General features: G+C 49.7%; 1 protein-coding gene across 1 annotated transcript in view; it reads left to right on the top strand.

The window, feature by feature from the left end:
• Positions 1-13,955, top strand: part of RSPH1 (radial spoke head component 1) — a 187,465-nt gene that overhangs the window by 37,232 nt on the left and 136,278 nt on the right. Inside the window, exon 4 of the mRNA XM_078655882.1 lies at positions 5,475-5,565. Within this exon, the coding sequence (XP_078512008.1) occupies positions 5,475-5,565 (91 nt within the window). The remainder of the gene's footprint in view (positions 1-5,474; positions 5,566-13,955) is intronic.

Genomic DNA, 13,955 nt, shown 5'->3' with positions numbered 1-13,955 from the left:
GGATCCCGCGGGAGTTTGGCGACGCATCGCGAGAGTTCGCTATTGCGAACATGTAGATGCGGCGGGCAGCATTAATCTCGCACTCGCGAAATTACAAAATTTGCAATTCTGCACAAGAAATCCACCAGCAAGTAGCATAAACCTTCTGAAAATGAGGATTTTTATCAGAATATCTCCTCAGGTTGACATTTGCCTGCACTTTTTTGGATTTGAGGCCTTTTTGACTTTCTTTGGATCACTTTTGGATTAGAAATCAACTTTCACAAGTAAGTTTGTTTGGGGCATTACAGTTGCTGTTCTGCAGAAAAACGAGTTTTGCAAAACTGAAAGCACTCAGCAGGTGCAAAAGTTCAAACTCATCATTAGTAACCATTCCCTGTAGTGCTTCCTGAGGGGCCCCTCCAGAGTTCAGTTGCCTACTTGCAACTATTCTATGACCCTGCTCTGACCCTCACAGCAGGCTCAGAGAATAGCTACAAGTATACAACAAAGGTCCTGTTAAAAAAATTACACTGCAACAGAAAGCAATTACAGATAAGGAAGCAGGTGCCAGGGATCTTGACCTGGAAGGATTACTTTTTGTGGATGCTGCTGGATATTTGGATTTTTGCAAAACTGAAAGCACTCAGCAGGTGCAAAAATTCAATCTTATCATTAGTAACCCTTCCCTGTAGTGCTTCCTGAGGGGCCCCTCCAGAGTTCAGTTGCCTATTTGCAACTATTCTATGACCCTGCTCTGACCCTCACAGCAGGCTCATAGAATAGCTACAAGTAGGCCACAAAGGTCCTGGGAAAAAAAATTGCACTGCAACAGAAAGCAAATTACAGATAAGGAAGCAGGTGCCAGACAGGAAGTTTAAATTCAGTGACACATTAATCAACCCCAAATTAATTCATGCCAGTTGAAGCAGGGCAGGTGTGCTTGCTTCCCCCCCCCCCCCATAATCTACAGTGATGAACCAGAAATTAATTCATGTCAGTTGAAGCAGGGCAGGTGTGCTTGCTTTTCCCCCCCATAATCTACAGTGATGAATCAGAGGGTGGCAGTGATGTACCAGAGGGTGGCATGGGTGAATCAGAGGGTGGCAGTGGTGAAACAGAGGGTGCTGTGAACCTGTGATGATGAACCAGACGTAGAAACAACAAAGTCGCGACCGTTACGAGCCGACAAGTAAGTTCGCAATTGCGAACTGGTACAAAACCCTCGCGAACTGGCAGAAACCCTTGCGAACACAAATAAAAAAAAAATTCGCGAGAGTTCGCGGATTTTGCGGATTGCGAGTTCGCAAATACGCAAATTCGCGAACGCCAGATTCGCAAAATCCGCCCATGCTTAGTGAGAATAGTAAATTTAACTTCTCCAAGGTGGAACACTTTCCTTACTGTTGTGCTGTTTGGAGTGGGAATAGTAAATGTCACCCCTTCAAAGTCCAACGTTTTTCATACTGTCGCACAGATAAGAGTGGAATTAGTAAATTTTACCCCTTCAAAGCCCAAAACTTTCCCTACTGTTGCGCTGTTTGGAGTAGGAAAAACACTTTCCCTACTCTTATGTAGGCCGGAGTGGGAATAGTAAATTTCACTACTCCGAAGTCCAACTCTTTCCCTATTGTGGCTTAGACTGGAATGGGAATAGTTCATTTCACCCCTCCGAAGTCCAACAGTTTCCCTACTGTTGCACTAACTGGATCAAGAATTGTCAATCTAACTCCTCCGAAGTCCATCACTTTTCCTACTTTTGCATATACTAGAGTGGGAATAGTACATTCAGTATTGTTAGACTCCAATAGTTTTCATATTATTTGTTAAATAGATTTCATAGCATTAATTGTTTTATATTTTATCGCATTTGATTTTATATTTACATTTATTTTAATGCTTATAATATTTTTTAGGTCTCGCAGACCTAGCGCTGGAGCACGCACGCGCTCCTCGCTCTGCAAGGCTATTGTGATCGATACAGATTTAGAAGGGGACTTGAAGCCCCGCCCATGATTCCTATTGGCTTGCGTCATGGGGCATGGTAAACGAAGGCTTCTCATTGTAAAGGAGGCTTCTTAGTCCCTCCCTCTTGACTGTAATGAGAGTTATGTTATTATTGCATCAGCACTGATCCAATTGCCTTTCAATGATTTAATAATACTACATAGGATTACGTTATGAACCCAATCTTACTCATTGTTGATGAATATGAAACAGATAAAAACAAGCTGTAAGAAATGGGGTTACCCAAATCTCCAAGGGGGGGGGGGTAGCACGGACCAAGCGGGCAGGCCAAACTTCGAAGACATGTGAAGCACTCACAGAGTACCTACAGACGACACACCAGGCACACCACAAAAGAGGCAGGACACCAGTTTGAGTTGGAAAATTAAGAAGTTTAGTATCTCCAACCTGCAAAGGAAAAATGCATAACAGTGGTATCATCACATGGCGCCAACTGACACCAGAGCCAAGTGTATAAAGGGGGGATTATTTACATGGGAAGTAAGGGCTGAGTCTGTAAGTCCATCTGCAGTAAAGAAGAATCAATTAACATTGAACCTGGGGCCAATATGGCGGGGCCAACTCAGGCTCTCATCCTTAGTGGTAGGCTGTAATGCAAAATATCATCAGCATGAGTACACACCGTGCACTATAACTCCAGCCCAACCCCTGTGACGGAAACTTCAGGCATCACAGTAAATCCCAACATACACGAACACCAGCAATAAATCAGCATAGGGGTATCAAACATTAGGCGGAAGCATTAATATGCATTGGCATCAGTAACCTCATATAACTCCAACACGACCCCTGTGAGGGAAAACATCAGGGCATCATAGCACAAAATAGACAGGAGCACCTGTAACAAATCAGCAAGGCTTGCTCCTTAACAGGGGATGTGACTAGGGGCCTGGAACAGCATGTCAGGCCAACCTATAGACCAACATTAGGCAGAACATACATCGCCCAGCATTAAAATCAGATAGGGGCCCTCCTCATAGATCAGGAACACCTGTAAGGAAACAGGTAGGCTCCCTCTACCATCATCCTAGGGGTATCAAACATCAGGGTGTACACAACAGCCAACCCTCATTAGGCCCCAGACGTCCCCAATCCCGGGCAGGGGACGCAGTACGCTAGGCACCCTGCTTTAGCATAAGGCTCAGCCCTAACTAGGGAGGACAGGCAGGTAGCAGTCACATAACCACTAGGCCTGTATCGCATTGAACCTAACAGGGGCCTGACTCTAGGCCTAAGAACCTCAACCTAGGGCAAACCCTCCTCGGGGCATACATATATAGGTGGGATGTCAGGCCTAAACACTTCAGGGAAAATTAGGCAACAGGCAAAAATATGCATTTCAATGAGCCTCTCACTTGGCTATGCATGTCAAACCTTTCCCTGGGGGCCATGACAACATTCTACCTCCCCCTGTGACTCTTAGGGTGAGCAGGGGCTTCTGTAAGCAGTTCAGTAGGCCTCCCTGGTATCCTGGGACTCTGAGGCAGCAGTCACCAGCAGCCTTTACTTGGTTTCTGGGCACTTGGGCCCCACTTAGTCAACAGAGGCAGGGGGGGGGCGGACACCGACCCTGTGTCCCGTTGCCCTCTCCACCCCCCACACCGTATACTGTTGCCCACACTCACCGGGCCGTCCAGGGCCTCCTTGGCGGTAGGGGCAGGCACCGGCAATGTGCCTCGAGGCCCCCGCCGCGCAGCACTTTAGTCGCGGGTCACACTGGGCCCACAAGGCCTCACTCAGGCCAATGCCACACAACCGGGGCTCCCTCTTCACTCCGGGAGCCCCGCGGAACACCTCCGGCTAGCTTCGGGCCTCCCCTGGGCCCCTCCTCTCTCTCAGGGACCCGGGGCTCCTCAAGTCTGGATAGCGGCGCTTCTCATGCGGCGGCGGGCTGGCACCGACAATGTGCCCCGGCCCCGCCTCTCCCGCCTGCCCCTGTCCTCGGGGCACAGACCGGCGGGGTTGCTTCCCGCTCCGGTCGCTCCTGCTTCGGGGCTCCCCCTCAACCACGGGGGCCCCGCACCGGCGTCGCTTCACCCTGGGATCACCCTCCTACCTCACAGGGACCCGGGGCTTAGGCTCGGCTCCTCTTCTCTGGCTGTCGGCCGGCAGCCAATCGCGCCGCGGCCCTCAGGGGCACGGCTGCGTCGACCAATCCCTGCGCGGCGTGGCTGGGGGGCGTGGCGGAAGACGTCACCGGCGCCCCAGCCACGTGATGCGGGTCGGGTCGGCTTCAAGGCCTAGCGCGGCCTTCTACTCACATCGGCGGCCCTCTCCTGGCACCGGGGGCCGCCGCAACGATGCACACTTCAGCGGGGGTCCCTCCCCTCCAGCGCCGGGTCGCGGCAGTGATATCGGCGGCAATAAGGGGTAGGCTCCCTTTCTAATTAATTAATTATATGGCGGACAGCGCGCCAAAACGAGGGTAGGCTCCTCCAGCGCTATTTCTCCTCACAGTCTTCTCAGCAACCGGCGCAATTCACAGCGCACTGCACCTCCCTCTGCCCACTACCTCAGCTCCTTCCTCAGACCACGCAAAGGGGGCAGGAATTTAGCACTTCTCCAGCGCTTCGCAATTATAGCGCTTGACAGGCAGGCTTTTCAGCACTAGGGGGCCACAACAGTCCCAGGGACCCAGCGCTTTCACAGGGCCTCACAGCACCTCAGCCAGCAACAATTCTTCTGGGGGCACAATCTTCCCCATGGCGCTTCAAAGGAGGCAGACAGTCCCACAGCAGTTCCTCAGGGGCACACTCCTCACCTCCTGGGCGCTTCTCCACACAGAGCTGACGTGGTACCCGGTCCAAACAGCTTCAGTGACCTGGGTAGAGGCCCTCCCTTGTCAGGGGCCCAGGGGACAGCAGAGGGGGTTTTAGGGGTGCAGGGCCCAGCTCACAGGCCCATGTGGCGGTAGCACCTCGCAGCAGGTCCCCCTCTCTCTCTTGTCCCAGCGCTGACTGACTCTCTGGTGGCACATCCCCCTTACTTATACCCTCCTCCCAGGCAGTGCCAGAACCTTCTAGAATGTTGGCAAAACTAGCCTAAACTGGCTCAAGGGGAGGGGGTGAGCACCCTGGGTGCCAGGCTTTCCCTCCAAAAGCTAGGGGTAGCTGGGTAATAATAACTAGACTGCTGACCTAAGGCAGTTCAGTGGCAAAACCCATGGCCATGGCATCCATTTTAAACACAGTACATTTTAGTCAGGTGCATTTCTACAATGGGGGAAATTTACAAGTGCTCACACCATTTCATGACATTACATTTTTAACAAGGTGTCTCACACCACTCATGGCCTATACAGGTTTAATCCCATGGGGGAGACATTCCAAATTAGGGGGGCAAAAGCGAAAAATTTCAGGGGAAAAGGCCAAGTCCAACACAAGCTAATAGACATTGTTTAAAAAAAGAAATCTAAGAATCTAAATAATGTTTTTTTTCTACCCGCAACTCATTCCTGCTTCTTCCAGGAGACTGGGTGGATGACCAGAGACATGGCCACGGGGTTTACACCTATCCAAATGGGGACACGTACACTGGAGACTGGTTCAGCCATCAAAGGTACGTACTGAATTGGTCATTCCTGAAAAACATTGGCCTTGAAAGAGGACTGCTGAATTTTTAAATGATTTAAAAGATGACCCACACTTTATTTATTTATGAGAGATATTCATGAAGCCTCACATTCAGTATTTCTGGTGTCTCAGATTATTTGTGGGGAGTATAAAGACAGTAGTTGGGTGATTTCCACTGGGTGTCTACATGGTGCTCTGTTGCTGTGGGTTATGGTGCACAGGCTGTGCCATGTAATCCTGTTGGTGGAGACTTCTATTCTGTGGAGTTTGATTTTCTTAACATGTCGACCGGTGTGCCATGAGTTATGACTCACGTCTTCTGATCTTTATGCATTTGATTGGTCTAAGTTAGCAGAGGAGCAAACAAAGTGATACTCACTCAATGTTATCTTATGTTTTAAGATGTTATTCAATGCTTTTTGTTAATCCACATTCGGTTCTCCACATTAAGATAGTAGTAAAACTTAGCTATAATTACTTTATTCAAAACGTTAAAAAAACAACGATATTCTCCCATATGATCAGCGACTGGCCACGATAGTTGTCATCCCCAAGGATGGTAAACCGCGGGACCTTTGTTCATCCTATAGGCCCATATCCCTGCTGAATGTTGAGCCCAAGGTATTGGCGAAACTCCTGGCGTCCCGCCTCCTGACGGTCATTAGTGGCTTGGTCCATCCAGATCAATCCGGATTTATCCCGCATCGCAACACGGCTCTTAACCTACGTCGTCTCCACGGTGCGATTGCGAGGGCGGGGCTTCTGACAGAGCCGGCCATTTTGGCATCGTTGGATGCCTCGATGGCTTTTGATACTGTGGAATGGCCTTATCTTTGGGCGTCTCTTGAGAAATTTGGTTTCGGGCCTGAGTTTATTGGTTGGATCAAGTTATTATATGCTGAACCTCTGGCGCAAGTAGTGGTAAATGGTAGAGTTTCGACCCCTTTCACCCTTGGCAGGGGTACCCGTCAGGGCTGCCCCTTGTCTCCGTTGCTTTTTGCACTCGCCTTAGAACCATTAGCTGCGTGGCTTCGGTGGGAGCCTTCGCTCAAGGGGATTCGCTGGTCACCGGACTTTGAGGACCGCGTCTCGCTTTACGCGGACGACATTCTTTTATATCTCACCTCCCCGCGTAAATCTCTGACTGTTTTATTTGATGTTCTCACTTCATTTGGTGCCAACTCAGGCCTCGTTATTAACTGGGCCAAATCCTGCGTGTATGTTCTTTCGGGTGTTTTACCCCCATTGCCGAGCAGACTTCCTATCCAGGTGGTCCAGTCTGGCTTCAAATACTTAGGGATTTTCATTACGCTGGACCCCTCGCTCCGATTTGAGCGTAATCTCCTCCCCCCGTTGCTTAGATTGCGACTGGACGTGGCCCGTTGGCGTAAGCTTCCTTTGTCTCCTCTGGGCAGGGCGGCTTTGTTTAAAATGATGTCCTTGCCGCGGTTCCTCTATGCGCTCCAGAATTCCTATGACGACATCCCCAAGACCTATTTCCGAGAGATTGAGAGTCTTCAAAGGCAATTGATTTGGGACGGGCGTCCACGTATTGCCCTCGCGAAACTCACCATCCCTTGGTACGACGGGGGCATGGCGCTCCCCGATATCAAGCGATATTATTGGGCTTCCCAGTTGTCTGCTATTAATCACGTGATGTTTTCACCGGGTCGAAATCCTGCATTCGAGATGGATAGATTCCAGCTGCCGGGTGGGGACTTTAATAGAGCGCTTTATTCTCGATCTGCCGGGCGCCATCTTGTGGGCCCGTCCAGGATTGCAGTAACTGTGTGGCGAGCCGCGAATGTGAGTTTGGGATGGGAGGATCGAATGACACTGGCGACGCCGCTTTATGCCTCGGAACGTTTGGGGTGTCTCTGGTCTACTAAGGGCTTCGACCGCTGGGATATGATTGGGAAATGTAAGGTGGGTGATGTCTGTTCGAAAGGTAGTGTGAAGTCGTTCCAGGCCCTCCAGGCGGAATACGGTTTGAATGGTAGGGAATTTTTTCGTTATCTGCAGGTCTGACACGCCCTCGCCTCAGTCTTGACTCCTGATGAGGCCCTGCCCGAGTCTTCCCCCCTCGAAGATCGTGTCCTTGATGGGCACCTGCCTGATAGCACTATTTCCCTGATCTATAAGAAGCTGATCAATAATCGGGCGGACTTATTGGTCCGACTTCGGGAGGTTTGGGTCGGCGATGGGTTGGAACTGGACGACGAGGATTGGCAATCGGCACTCTCTTCTCCCAAGGAGGTAGCCATTCCTGCCCGTCTCCGTTTGGTTCAACTTAAAATCCTTCATCGAGTGTATGTCACTGGTCCGCGTCTGGTGACAATGGGCTTTTCCCTGGATGGGTTATGTAAGCGTGGTTGTGGGTCGAGTGCTACTTTTTTGCACATTCTTTGGGAGTGCCCAGTTGTGGCGGCCTACTGGACTGCTGTGCTTGAGGTGATGACTGCTGTGACTGGTGTTACCCTGCGGCCGGAGCCACGACGGTGTCTGTTGAATGTGTGGGAGCCCACTGACTACTCTGTAGCCCAGACCAGATGGGCTACCTTGGGTTACATGATTGCGAAACGGGATATTGCGCAACTCTGGGGCGCATCCAGGCCCCCTGAGGTCTCGAAATGGGAGGACAACATGGACTGGTCCATGTTTCGTGAGAAGACTGTATATGTGGCCAGGGGCAGACCCAGGGCGTGGACGAAGATTTGGGGCCAGTGGAATGAATATCGTGGGGATATCTGTACCCCTCCCCTTGTAGGCACTACTGATGTTGTCCTATCTCCCTAGACGAGCGTTCCCGGAACCTTTTCATACTGTTTTGTGACTTTCCGATTCTCCCCGCTGCTCCCCCCCCCGACCTTGTTAGAGCCTCAGGGCTCTTGGTATGTTCTCCTGATTGTTGGCCATCCCCTCCGTTCTTTGGGCTGACCTTGATTACTGTGCATTCGCCTTTTTAGTGTTTGTTTTTCTTTTTGTATAAAACAAAATTCAATATGCTCTGTGATATGTTGGGAGTAATGCTTGGTACTTGATTTGTGCCTGACCACGGGAGTACATTTCTGATTTATTCCTTGTGCCTTATTATTAGCGGCCAGCCCATGAGGTTGTCGGCCCATTCTTGTATTTTTCTATGCTTGCTCAAATAAAGGTTTTTGAACAAAAAAACAAAAAAACAAAAAACAAAAAAAAAACAACGATAATGTTGGTAAACAAGGATGTTGCTCCAGAGCCTTGGTGCACAGATGGAAAATACCTGATATCTTGCTTTTCTGTTTTACATTGCCTTAGTCTTCAGTCTGATGGTGTACTGGCTTCGGGTGTGTTGAGAACAACCAGAGACCGGGTGCATCCTATCAGAGACTGGGGACATCAGACCTCTGGACATGCCCATCTAAATAATCCTAAGGATCCACCCATTACTCGGTGCATCCTATCAGAGAATGGGGACATCAGACCTCTGCACATGCCCATCTAAGTGATGCTAAGGATCCACCCATTACTCGGGTGCATCCTATCAGAGACTGGGGACATCAGACCTCTGGACATGCCCATCTAAGTAATCCTAAGGATCCACCCATTACTCGGGTGCATCCTATCAGAGACTGGGGACATCAGACCTCTGGACATGCCCATCTAAGTGGTCCTACGGATCCACACATTACTCGGGTGCATCCTATCAGAGACTGGGGACATCAGACCTCTGGCCATGCCCATCTAAGTGGTCCTACGGATCCACACATTACTCGGGTGCATCCTATCAGAGACTGGGGACATCAGACCTCTGGACATGCCCATCTAAGTAATCCTAAGGATCCACCCATTACTCGGTGCATCCTATCAGAGACTGGGGACATCAGACCTCTGGACATGCCCATCTAAGTAATCCTAAGGATCCACCCATTACTCGGTGCATCCTATCAGAGACTGGGGACATCAGACCTCTGGACATGCCCATCTAAGTGATGCTAAGGATCCACCCATTACTCGGTGCATCCTATCAGAGACTGGGGACATCAGACCTCTGGACATGCCCATCTAAGTGATGCTAAGGATCCACCCATTACTCGGTGCATCCTATCAGAGACTGGGGACATCAGACCTCTGGACATGCCCATCTAAGTGATGCTAAGGATCCACCCATTACTCGGTGCATCCTATCAGAGACTGGGGACATCAGACCTCTGGACATGCCCATCTAAGTGATGCTAAGGATCCACCGATTACTCGGTGCATCCTATCAGAGACTGGGGACATCAGACCTCTGGACATGCCCATCTAAGTGATCCTAAGGATCCACCCATTACTCGGGTGCATCCTATCAGAGACTGGGGACATCAGACCTCTGGACATGCCCATCTAAGTGGTCCTACGGATCCACACATTACTCGGGTGCATCCTATCAGAGACTGGGGACATCAGACCTCTGGACATGCCCATCTAAGTAATCCTAAGGATCCACCCATTACTCGGGTGCATCCTATCAGAGACTGGGGACATCAGACCTCTGGACATGCCCATCTAAGTAATCCTAAGGATCCACCCATTACTCGGTGCATCCTATCAGAGACTGGGGACATCAGACCTCTGGACATGCCCATCTAAGTAATCCTAAGGATCCACCCATTACTCGGTGCATCCTATCAGAGACTGGGGACATCAGACCTCTGGACATGCCCATCTAAGTAATCCTAAGGATCCACCCATTACTCGGGTGCATCCTATCAGAGACTGGGGACATCAGACCTCTGGACATGCCCATCTAAGTAATCCTAAGGATCCACCCATTACTCGGTGCATCCTATCAGAGACTGGGGACATCAGACCTCTGGACATGCCCATCTAAGTAATCCTAAGGATCCACCCATTACTCGGTGCATCCTATCAGAGACTGGGGACATCAGACCTCTGGACATGCCCATCTAAGTAATCCTAAGGATCCACCCATTACTCGGGTGCATCCTATCAGAGACTGGGGACATCAGACCTCTGGACATGCCCATCTAAGTGATGCTAAGGATCCACCCATTACTCGGTGCATCCTATCAGAGACTGGGGACATCAGACCTCTGGACATGCCCATCTAAGTAATCCTAAGGATCCACCCATTACTCGGTGCATCCTATCAGAGACTGGGGACATCAGACCTCTGGACATGCCCATCTAAGTAATCCTAAGGATCCACCCATTACTCGGTGCATCCTATCAGAGACTGGGGACATCAGACCTCTGGACATGCCCATCTAAGTAATCCTAAGGATCCACCCATTACTCGGGTGCATCCTATCAGAGACTGGGGACATCAGACCTCTGGACATGCCCATCTAAGTGATGCTAAGGATCCACCCATTACTCGGTGCATCCTATCAGAGACTGGGGACATCAGACCTCTGGACATGCCCATCTAAGTAATCCTAAGGATCCACCCATTACTCGGTGCATCCTATCAGAGACTGGGGACATCAGACCTCTGGACATGCCCATCTAAGTAATCCTAAGGATCCACCCATTACTCGGGTGCATCCTATCAGAGACTGGGGACATCAGACCTCTGGACATGCCCATCTAAGTAATCCTAAGGATCCACCCATTACTCGGTGCATCCTATCAGAGACTGGGGACATCAGACCTCTGGACATGCCCATCTAAGTAATCCTAAGGATCCACCCATTACTCGGGTGCATCCTGTGGAAAAGTAAATTTTGCCATGTTATATGTGCCTACGTGTTCCCCATCCTATGATATATGTGCATGATCGATATGCATATATCCCCCTATGATCGATTAAAGACGCAATTATAGTTGTGTCCAACTCTAGTATGCCAGTATCCAGGTCTCGTGAAAACAACGAGTATTAGGCCTATGTTGCCACGTTTACAGTGTGCATGTTAATTCACCGCATTGTCCCCGTTTCTAGGCCTCAAAAGGGCCCGGACACCAGATTCAAGCTCCAGTCTCCTGAACCCACTCCGAGGAGCGATACAGCCCCCACCTGCATCCCTGACCCTTCACTTACTCCCTTTCGCGCAGCGCGGTGCGCGGTGCCCAGCCTGGCTCTGCCTGCCTGTCTGCCAAGAGTATGTTATGCTTCTAGTTATCAGTCCAGCTTTCCTTCGTTGCATTCCTAAGCTACTGAACCGCATCAACAGTTTCAGCTATGGTCTAGTCTTTCTGTCTCCATGTAAGAGAAATACTGTATTAATATTCATAGAATATTCCTAGCACACGCAATACATGTAGAATAAATGCATGCACCAGTCTTAGTGTCAAGTAGCCTTTGCCCTGATAACTTTTAGATTCTATCAACATGTACTCCAAATACCAGATACCAGATATGCTATAGGTACATGTCGTCCTGACACCGCAGACTTTTAGTCTCCTCTTCTAGTGCAGAAGTCATAGCCCCCAGTTCTCCCTGGTAACACGTCATTTCCCGTTTGCGCGCACCACTAGGTTAAAGGTCCCAGCTGCTCTCAGGTAGCCCCCTCCATGTTTCCGCCCATTCATGACACTTCTATGACGTTTCACATCACATGTCTACGTGCACGCCCTGTGCACGCCTTCTTTTCACGCCCATGTCTTCTTATCCTACGCTTGTCATAAGTTACGCCTACTGTATGTAATGTAATGTAATGTTGTACTATATATATGCTGCACTGTCGATGAAATGGTGCAGCTGCCTTCCTTTTCATTTTATTTCAGGCTGTCCCGTTCCAGTCCCTTCCCTTTTGCCTGAATAAATCCTTCTGACTCGGACACATCGGATCCTGCCTCTTATTTATTGAGCTATCTGTTATTGTTAATGTAATTCAAAAATAGTCCCGGTATTATTTATTTATATACCACATAATGGCGCCCGAATAGGGACGAGCCCCTTCCTCACGCGCTGGCGATGCTACGCAGGCCCCCTGACCCTCTGCAGCCGTGACGGAACTCTACTGCGCACCGGCAGATATTTCTGCTTCAAGTCTCCCTCAGGCCCACGGAGGAAACGGAGACTGCGGTCCGACATCCAGACGAAGCGGTGTGGAATGCGGTTCGTCCCGACCAGAGCCCAAGCCGAGAGAGCAAGGTCCGAAGTATCCGGAGGCCCACCTGTAACCGAAGTTTCCGAAGTTCGTAGTCCGACGTCGTAGCAGTCCAGTCCAGTCCGAGGCCTTCCAGTTTCTGCTTCCCGGTGAGTACCGTCGCGGGGGAAGTATCTAGACAGGATCATTAGTTTGTTCCTGGTCCGATGGGTTTGGGTACACAGATCCAGTCCGAAGTGTTCACCTAGGTGGGTACGGGTCCGACGGGTCTCTCTATGGGACCGGTATGTTCTGTACTGTTTTAGCAGTGCATCCAGTAATTCTAGTAAGTTTCGTTCTCGAGAAATTCATGTGTTCTGTTTTCAGTGTATCAGGTAGTATTCTGTTCGAACTGTTATTTATGTATTTTTATGTCGTGGTATGAGTGCTTTGTTCGCTATTTTATTACTGTGATTATTGTGTATTGTATTCCAAGTGTACTACCGAAATGCCTCTGTTCTCGAAATTACGTCAGCTAAAGACCAGAAAAGGGTTACTCGAAGAAGCAGTTCCTGTCCCTCCTAGGGACAGTCCAGGACATTTTATGTATCACAAGCATGGCTTAGATGCCATAATATATCTAGACTTATGGGCGGACTATACTAAGGAACTAGAAGAGAAATATAGGTGGCCCGTATCAGGTACATGGGATGCCGAGTGCATCATGCGAGTAGAAGAAGCATTATGGAAAAAGAAAGCCAGACAGTCCCAGAAAGATGCCATCGAGTTATGGCGCAAAGAATCTCATAAAAGAACCGAAAAAGAATTCAGAAAAACAGAATTAAGTAGGGAATCCTCAGAGAAAAGCCCAAGAAAGGGAATTAATCGAAGAAGGTGAACGAGTTAGAGCAGAACAGTCAGACAGACAGAGAAATGCCCTTATTAAAGGTATGTATCCTCTTCTTGCCGAGGGCTTGCCAAAAGCAACCCCGGAAGCACCCTGTAATTTCCCGCCACCATTGGTCCCGATTAAGCTACGTCACAAACCGACCGCAGCTGATATTTTTCTTTCGTCCTATTTGGACGACACAGTTCCAGCATATGCAAATCCTGTTCCGCCTGCTCCCGTTAATAATGTAATTCCTGTTCCTCCAGCCGCTGGTCCCGTGGGTCCAGTTAATGTTACAGTACCTGTTACAGCACCCCCGGCCCAGCCCACAGTACATGTACCCGCTTTGCCAGTCACTCTACCAGCCCGTACAGTATTCACCGACGATTCTAGTTTAGGAGCCGCGGGGGGAGGTTCTCCTCGCACCCCGCCTCAACCGAAACGTCTGACGCTACATGAGCTAGCGTTACATCG

Source organism: Lissotriton helveticus, chromosome 8, assembly GCF_964261635.1.
Source record: "Lissotriton helveticus chromosome 8, aLisHel1.1, whole genome shotgun sequence".
NCBI lineage: Eukaryota > Metazoa > Chordata > Amphibia > Caudata > Salamandridae > Lissotriton > Lissotriton helveticus.
This window is presented reverse-complemented; position numbering and strand designations above follow the sequence as displayed.